The sequence below is a fragment of the Pagrus pagrus genome, assembly GCF_965226575.1.
Source record: "Pagrus pagrus genome assembly, chromosome: 2".
In the NCBI taxonomy this organism is placed as follows: Eukaryota; Metazoa; Chordata; class Actinopteri; order Spariformes; family Sparidae; genus Pagrus; species Pagrus pagrus.
Window position 1 is genome coordinate 18,007,071 of NC_140186.1, and position 8,959 is coordinate 18,016,029.

Below are 8,959 nucleotides of genomic sequence, written 5' to 3' on the forward strand. Positions count from 1 at the left end.
ATCTACTTAGCTTTGAGAATGTAAAAAATTTCAATATGCTCCTCCATTGAGTTCATCAAAATGTGAGCCGACTGGCATTAGCTCCAGGGCCACCACTAGAGGGGACTGTGGGGTGCCATATAGACAAACCACATTTGGACAAACTGTGTTGTCAGTGAAGGGAGTTGACAACAGAATAATGCCACTGAACAAATCAGCAGGTTATACCCACAGAGCTCTCCTCACTGGTGACTGACAGCATTGTTAGCAGCTCAGCCATGACCAGCACGCTAAACCAGTGCCATGTTAAACTCCTGTAAAGAAGACAGTCGGATTCAGCTCAAAGGCAGTGACCTAACTGGATCCATCTCTGCTTCATACCATTGAACTGGATGGGCAATTTCTCATACCCCTACAAGGTAAAAGAGTTGGTCCACGGTGCCACGAGCAGGAAAGAATCTGCAATGCTACTCCCAAATCTAAAGTTTGACAACCTATTCAGCCAAAGTTTTCCTGGGGAGGCTAAGCAATCTGATACACTGATTATCGGAGCACACCCTATGGCCTCTCGTTTTCATCATTTTCTGTCCGCTGGTCTTCAGCACAATACCCCGCCTCGAAGAATCAAGAGCCTTCAACGTCTCAAGGCTTGCTACTGCAGAGATGTCAGAAAGATGGTTAGGTTTCCCCTTTTCCGCCTTCCTTTGATTTTCCAATGATATCGTCAGGTTAAACCAGCCTGGATTAACCCCTGTATACTGCTTGTTGGCTCTAACAACCACAAAAGCTGCAGTTCTTCAGGCCTCCTGACTCTTGCTTAAGGAGTCCACTCATCAGACAATGCCCAAAACCTCATTCACTGTTAGTGTCCAAACACAAGTCCTTGGTGTCATTGAAGGGATGGACAACCTTCTGGCCATAACCTCCTGTGCCACTGAGGCTATGGCCCTTGACTCAGCTGGCTCTGTCTCTGCCTGCATGCCACCCCACTAGTGCTGGTGCTTCAGGCAGCTCGGACTCCACCTGTTTTTCTGTCACATATCCTTTGGTCTCTTTCCTTGTTGTCTCGTCATCAGCCTGTTTCATGTTAGCCTTTTCAGTCCTGTCACACCTGGAGCCTACCCCATGAAGGATGTGGAGGATAGAGCGATGGCATTGTCCGTTGATCTGTTTGGTCCGTATGCAAACTGCAAAGGGTCCAGTGAGTCAGAGATGGAGGAGGTGATGAAAGTTTATAAAAGCACTTTATGATGGTGGAGGTGAGTGCCATTGGGCGATAGTCATTCAGACAGAGAGCAATCGTCTTTCAGGGGACAGCGATAATGGTAGACTTCTTCAAACATGTGGGGGCTACGGACTGGAGCAGTGAGAGGTGGAAAATGTCAGCCAAGACATCCACAAGTGGTTCAGCACTCAGGCAGTGAGCTATCGCCTTGTCGTCTTCCAGGGTTTACATCGAGGCAGCACCTTTGGATCCAGGTTTGTCTCTTCATTACCCAATAAACCACTCTCATCACCGTCGACTAGACACCTCCCTGGCAGTCATCCAGTTTGCCTATCTCTCTTGCTTCTGTTGCAGTCAGCTTGGTCTAATGTACAGCTATTCAACTTCAGCTGGAGGTGAACTTCTATTTTCTGTTACCTACCAGCTCTGGTCTGCAGCAATCAGGTCCCTCAAATTGTGTCAGCTGCACAGATCACTGTGTCTACCTCCACATTCAGTATCTGCGTTACTTTCTGTCAATTTTCCTGTAGTCTATGCTTTGTCTGAACCTCGCCACAGGCCATATCTCTCAGGTCTTTGTGGCAGCCTCTCCTTTCCTCCCAGAGACCAGTTGCCCGAAACTCAGTCTTCCCAAATAATCTCTGAACCAGGCACTCTGGTATCCAGTTTCTTCATTGGTTTTGTTGTCCTCTGTGTGGTTAGCTTCATTGACCTCTCTATGGACCATCTGGACACCCCTGTGAACAGGTGCTGCCTTTCTTGTGTGTTTCCACCTGTTCTTCATGCCTCTTGGTGAGGTTGTGTCCCATGTTTAAATATTTGGTCACATTTTTGTTGCTCTGGCGCCACCATCAGGCCAAACTTGTCAATCAAATTTGTTTTCTGTGCTTCAAGCTCCCCGGACAAAGAAGCCTATTGATTTTCTACTGGCGCCACCATCAGGGGTTCATGAACACACACTATATGCTGTGCACATTGATGATACCAAGATGAATAGTCATTTTGATTCTGGTTACTCAGAGAACTTTTCTGTCGATCAGAATTTAGGAAAATCTTTGACCACCTTTATAGAGCTTTTCTTTTATTCACTCAGTAAAAGTCTGATCTATTTGTACTGAGTACTTTTGGTGGTGGTCTGCTTTTAATCAAGCGCTGCAGGTTTTCTTGTTTCATGCTAACCAATGCACTTGAGGCATTCACCTCTAATCCTGCAGTTGAAGCAAGAAATTATGTATCGACCATTATGTTTAACACTGATGTTCTCTTGTGATCTGTCTGCAGTAGTGTTGTAGTCTTGTCTCAAGACCACTTTTTGAAGGTCTCAGTCTCTTTCTTGGAATTGACCACATTTTTACTCGCTCTTGTCTCGGTTTCAGATAAAGAGGTGTAGACATACAGCTGTAAACATACTGCGGCGACAAGATGTTTACAGCTGTAAACGACAAGTTAAAAGAACAAGTGAAAGATTCAGAACCGAGCCTCAGGTAACCAGTCTGAAGTGGATATGATGTCATACAACAAGTCAGACAACCAGTGCTAGACATAGTTAGCAATAGCTAGCCATAGTTAGCAATATTTAGCCATAGTTAGCACTATCAGCTGATAACATGACATCCACACTAACAGTCGTGTGTCAGACTGATTTAATGAGACACAAATACAACAGAAGTCAAAGTAAACAGTTAACTCTACTGTCACTGTGTTGGAGTCAGAGTCGGGCTGGTGAGGTGAAGGTTGCTTCACACTTTCCAGGTTGGAAACTGGACTTCAGGGTCGCTCCAGTTGAAACTGCTGACAGAACCGAGGAAGTCCGGCTTCACAGTTCAAACGGATCGCACCGTTGTGCCTCCATGAGCAGGACTGGGGAGTGGCACAGTGTGGGCCAAGCTACTTTCAAAATGCAATATATTACTTATTACTAGTTACCTTCATTTTAAAGTAATTTATTACATGACAATATTACTGTCTGTGTAGAGTAATGTATTACTCTAATAACCTCTACAGAACAGTTAAACAGCCTTGATCTGTTTAAATAAAGGACTGGCCCTGGACTCAGTGACGAGCAGACAGAGGATATCACAGTCTGATATATGATGAGAGAGGAATAAATATCTTTAATTGTAGGCTCAGTCACTTGAAACACAGCAGACCTATAGCTTCTATAATGTAGCCTGTAATGACATGACAAGACAAACATATATAATATATAACAATATAACAATATGAGCATTGATACATGTGCGTTTGCCAACGCAGTGCTCGTTGAGGGGCAGTCCGTCCTTCAGACATCCAACCTGTCCACCATCTCACGCCCAGAGACACTCTGATCCCAAGTATACCCCTGTCCAGGAGGTACTGGACCAGCTCTCCATTATAAAGGGTTAGGTCCATAAACATACAAGTCGTTACTTTAAAATGTGATTTAAATAGGGACTGCTAGGAGGAGGACAGTCAGTCTGTCATGTGTCGTGACGTTGTTGTTTGGACAAAATGAGCCAAAGGAAACGGAGCAGCATTTGGATGCACTTTTCTCTTGTGGAAGACAGTAAGGCAGAATGCAATATTTGTCAGAAAAATATTTCTTTTAAGTCCGGTTCAACAAATAATTTGCATAGACACTTGAAAACACAACACCCAACAGTGAAAGTGGCAGAGGTGAGAAGAGAGCCAACTGACTCAGGCAATAGTGATGTCACTGTCAAAGCATTGTGATATGGCGCAACCTTGTGGAATATTTACAATGAATCCAGATCAGACTTTAAAATCTAGTCCACACATGTCAAATGAGGTTATAATCAATATTTCAGAATAATTCAAACTCAGATATTGGTGGGATATCTAATTTTGTATTATTTTGTTCCAAATCTCACCCCATCAAACCTCCCAGTGATTATTTCCAAGATAAAATGAGTTACCACCAGGCTGGCTTCTTAAAACTTAATAAATATAAAAATCAGTCAAATGAGCCAGTTTTTTGAACGGCTCTTTGAAAGGAACGGCTCACCAAGATCCGGATCCCCTCAAAGAGCCATAAATCCCACCTCTACTTGGCACCTGACTTGATTAGCCCTTGAGTCAGATACAACCACCAGCCACGCCTGTTAATGACAGCTCTCCTGTAAATGATCTGTGCACTTGGTTTGGTGCTAGGTTGAATTTTAGGGGCTTTTTGTAAACCCTGAGGGACTATTTCAATGTGTAAGGCTAGAAAAGCCTTTAAGAACCTTTAAGATATTTTGCACACTTATCACCTACTTTTTACTCCCATCAAAGAATCATAAAATCAATGTCCACAACTTCTACTTTTTCTGCATTATGTTGGTTTTATTGCATAGTTTTAGCAAGGGCAAGGCATACAGCTCATACTTATCTTAATTACTATCAATCATCACCAAGAATACCTATTGATAAAAATCACAATTCAGTATATAATAAAGCTTAATCTAAGAGATCTGAGGCTGGTTAAAATACTTAGATGTAGTAGAGATTGAGAGTGTCAAGCCTTCCAGTAAGCCTTTCCCTTCCTGCTTAAAGTCCAAGTCCTTGTGGTAATTAACGACCAAAGTCCAAACTTCATGCCGGCAGAGTGAACAAGAGAACTCCAATGTCCCAATTGTTATCCACAGTTGGTTGGTAAAAATGGTGAATCTGCTGTGCTCTTAATTCCTTGTTGTTTCCTGCTGTGAATTTCTTGAAGTCCTTTCTGCGATGTTCAGGCTGCTCACATATGTCTCGTGTTGATCCAAGGAAGAAGCAAAAGGAAGAACCCCGTTCTCTCTGTGGTTCTGGTTTATAAACTTTTTCGATTGGCCCCCCTTCGCATCTCTCAGACTCTGAGCACATCATACTTCAGGAATATAGTATGTGCACAGTGCTCGATGACATATGATCTGGTGATATCTTTGCACTGTCATCGTGATACTTCAACTTTCTCAACCTCAGCTGCGTACAAATACTTTTTAACTAATTCCTTTCTTCATTTTGATCCTAACTGTTTCTTATTTTCATCATGTTTTAACTTCAACACTTTCATTATAATTATGGCAAAACATTACATGACCCTCATTGTAATCGTTACAAAATCATTTCATGTTCAACACAATACAATTGGCAGAGCTTTGATATATTTCTAAATCACCATTAGGACTATATATAATGTCCTTTATACTTGCATTTGTGTGTGAATCTCAACTTTTCTGACAGCGAAAAAAGAAGTCATAAAAAAAACAAAAGTCCTGCAGACTGAGACTCATCAATCAGTTTCTCTATTTACACTCAGCCTCTCCTGCTGCTCCTGTGTTTCCATGGCAATGCCCTCTGACCTCCTCCCCCACCACAGCAGCACCATCAGCAGGACGGCAGCGAGCGTCAGGCCGACGGGAGCTGAGATGATGTAAGTCCTGTGGGAGCGCGAGAACTCCGCCCTCCAGCTCACCTCCAGTCGGTTGTCCAGGCTCAGGTGAGACGTGACGCAGGTGTAGTTGTGTTTCCTCTGCAGCTCTTCTTCACTGACCGTCAGCCTCTTCCTCACCTGGTACAGGCCGTTGCCGTTTGGCAGCACAGAGCCGCCGGTCAGCTCGTCCTCGTCCACGGGTGTGCCGTCCCGCAGCAGTGTCAGGTTGATGTGGCGAGGATAGAAGTCTGTGGCCAGACATGTGACCCGAGCCCCTCCCACCACCTGCTTGGTCATGAAGCGGACTCGAGGGCGGACCCGACGCCTCACCAGGTTCTTCTCGCGGTCTACCAGATAATTGAGCACCCGGGTGCAGATAGGCAGGTAGACGTTTGAGCAGAGCGTGTGGACGTGCATTCTCATCGAGGCACTCCACTCCCAGCTGTCACAGCCGTTGTAGGTGAAATGCGTTGTGTTGTACATCAGGCTGTCTGCGTCCTGCCCATTGGAACCATCCCTGATCATGATGAGTGCCGGCTGTCCGTCCTCCAGAACCTCGCAACCCGTCAGCCTCTGCTGGACGTGGACACCTGCTGCCGTCAGGTTGGAGCGGTGTTTGACGATCTCCAGCCTCTCCCTCATGCTGTTAAACATTTCCCGCAGGAGGAACACAGCCTCCTGAACTGGATTATGCTCTGCCTCCTCCGCCCTTTGACCACTGACACTCACCAGCCGGTCAGTCTTCGAGTCAAAGTAACCCACCTGAATGTCGTCAAGCATCAGGACCACTGAGAACTCTGGGAACGGGGTCGTCCCTGAGATGTAGGTGGAAAACACCCACAGAGAGTGTCGTCCTGAACCTGAGAGGAGCAAAGCATTCTGGGTAAGAAGAAACATCATCATAATGGTGTTGACATAATAATTGAGGCTCGACGCAGCAGCCTGAACTCACTGAGGGAGAGGTCATGTGACCAGAGATAAGAAATAGAAGACGTTTGTCGAAGTATCTTCAATTCAAGGTGCCGAAAATTCTCAGAAAACTTTAGGAATCATTGATAATCTGAATCAGAATCAATCAAAGAATCAATAATCACAATAAATGATATTCAGGATGTTTCAGTTTGTGTTAAACACCCTGAAGGACACAAACACACATTTACAGCTGGTTTGTTACCTGAACTCATCACCTGGTGGACGAACAGAGACACAAACATCAGCCGGACGACAAACATATTGATCTGATGATCTGATCTTCAGGAAGCTGTATTGATCCTGAGCACTCTGTTTTTATCCGTCTGTTTCGTGCTGTTTCTCTCCGTCTCTCTGCTTTCACTTTCTGTGTGAACTGTCTCAGCCAATCACAATCCAGCTCCCATGTGTCTCCAGGCAGATCACAGGACAAAGACAAGCAGAGCCTCAGGTGTTTTTTATTTTACAGTCTCTGTTCTGAATGGACTCATGTTGTTGTTAACTTTTAATAGCGGTGCAATAAGTGAAACCTCAGAATAAAAATACTCACAAATAAATACATTTAAATTTGCTAAATTATGTTTAAATAAAAGCCTGGACAGGGTCCAGGACCTGGTACCGAAGAGCAGCTGGCTGAGTACCGCTGTGTTTGAGTTCTCCTGGAGAACCCTGACAGGACCAGGAAGAGCCTGATGGTTGAGCTGAGCAGAAGTTCATATCGTCGTCCGGCTGACGGTCTGAATTCCTGCAGAGTTCTGCTGGGAGACCTCAGCACTCATGTCAGAACCGATGGAGAACCTTTAAGGGCTGTGACTGGAAGGAACAACCTGACTGATCTAAACCTTAGAGTTTTGTTGTTGTCTTTTTTTGTAAGCTACCTGGAGCCAGACCACCTGAGGTCAAAGGTCGATGATCCACTCTGTATGAATCTGAGTAGGCTACGTTCAAAGCCTCCGTCGTAGAGGCGGCTGTTAGGAGCTGTGGTCAGGAGTTTATTGTTGCCTTTCGTGGCGGAAACCTAAGAACCTGCTGGTGGACACCTGCGTTCAGGGAAGCCGTCAAACTAAAGCAGGAGGCCTTTCAGGCTCGGTTGGTCCAGTGAGCTCCTGAAGCTGCAGACAGGTACAGAGAGTCCAAAAGGGCTGCAGCTTCAGAACCCGACTAACATGTCCTCTGTGGAGGTCTGAAGACTCGAGGGAAGTCTTCATTATATCGTTTTCACAAGTCTCTGAGGTATTCAAGAAGCTTGTCGGGCGACAGGTGAGCTGCAATCGTCGAGGTATCACACTGATCCGCCTCCCTGGGCAAGTTCAGTCCAGAGTGCTGGAAAAGAAGATTGTTGAACCTCAGATTCAGGAGGAACAATGTGGATTCAGTTCTGGTCGTGGAACAGTGGACCAGCTCTTGACCAGCGCTCTACTGGTCATGGGACTTTGAGCATCCAGTCTTCATGTGTTTTGTGGACTTGGCGCCGTGTCCCTCTGGGAGTCCCGTTGGGGATACTGAGCCCGATGCTACGAGGTTTCAGATACTTATAAGACCAAAGTGAGAACTGTGTTTCAGGTGGTGTTGGACTCCTCAAGGGTTGTCTCTGGTCTCCCATCCTGTCCGTGATATTCATGGACAGGATCTGAAGGCTCAGCTGTGGTGAGGAGAGGGCCCGGTTTGACAGCCTCAGAATTGTGTCTCTGCTTTCTGCAGATGACGTGGTTCTGCTGGCTTCATCAATCCGTGATGTCCAGCAGGAACTGGGCTGTTTACAGGGATTAGACTAGGATTGTGAATTAGATAGATGCTACAGTAAAGAAGGGCTGCTGCAACAATTGTCAAGAAAACTGTTTCAATAAAGAAGCAACGGCTCCCTCTGTTGTTACACTGTGAAGATGAGATAAAAATGGAAGCCATATTTTATATGAAAATACCATTTAAGTTTACCTCTTTAACAAGTATGTATTGGGTGTTGTAGTATCTTTTAAAAAAAAAAAAAAAAAACATCACTAGGCACTGGCTGCTTTCTGAATCCCCCACAATGAGAAATGGACAGATATAGTTAATGAAGAATCCGTAATGGATAAAATCACTTCTTCATTTTGCTTACAATTGAACACATTTATCAAACTGTGATCTAAATGGGTTTCTTATGTACGACAGTCACGTCCATACATGGAGTAAACAAATTCAAATAAAATGGCTAACTATGAGGGGTAGTCGGAGATTAGTTACTAAAAGGTTATCAATTTAAAATGAATGCACATGGCAATATATTCTTCTAAAAGACATTTTTTCTCATCTGAATTCGTTGTTGTTATTATGTCTAGTGAGAATTTGTTTATATCAGCATAGTGATGGCTAAACTGCTACAGCCATGATCCTTTGTCATCCCCAAACTAAAA

The 8,959-nt window shown here is 44.6% G+C and overlaps 1 protein-coding gene across 1 annotated transcript; it reads right to left on the reverse strand.

The window, feature by feature from the left end:
- Window positions 1-4,534: 4,534 nt before the first annotated feature.
- Window positions 4,535-6,993, reverse strand: LOC311251100 (hereditary hemochromatosis protein homolog). The gene is made up of 2 exons (XM_084343388.1): window positions 6,772-6,993; window positions 4,535-6,457 (listed from the first exon to the last, which is right to left on the reverse strand). Exons 1-2 carry the CDS (start codon window positions 6,827-6,829, stop codon window positions 5,457-5,459), a joined length of 1,059 nt encoding a protein of 352 aa, XP_084199514.1. The 5' UTR covers window positions 6,830-6,993; the 3' UTR covers window positions 4,535-5,456.
- Window positions 6,994-8,959: the final 1,966 nt, after the last annotated feature.

What these genes read in the sequence shown, in the direction of transcription:
- LOC311251100 (XM_084343388.1), bottom strand. Translation starts at nt 6,829, where the DNA reads ATGTTTGTCGTCCGGCTGATGTTTGTGTCTCTGTTCGTCCACCAGGTG. An exon ending in CCACCAGGTGATGAGTTCAG is followed by an intron (nt 6,458 to 6,771) that starts GTAACAAACCAG and finishes TGCTCCTCTCAG; the next exon opens with GTTCAGGACGACACTCTCTG.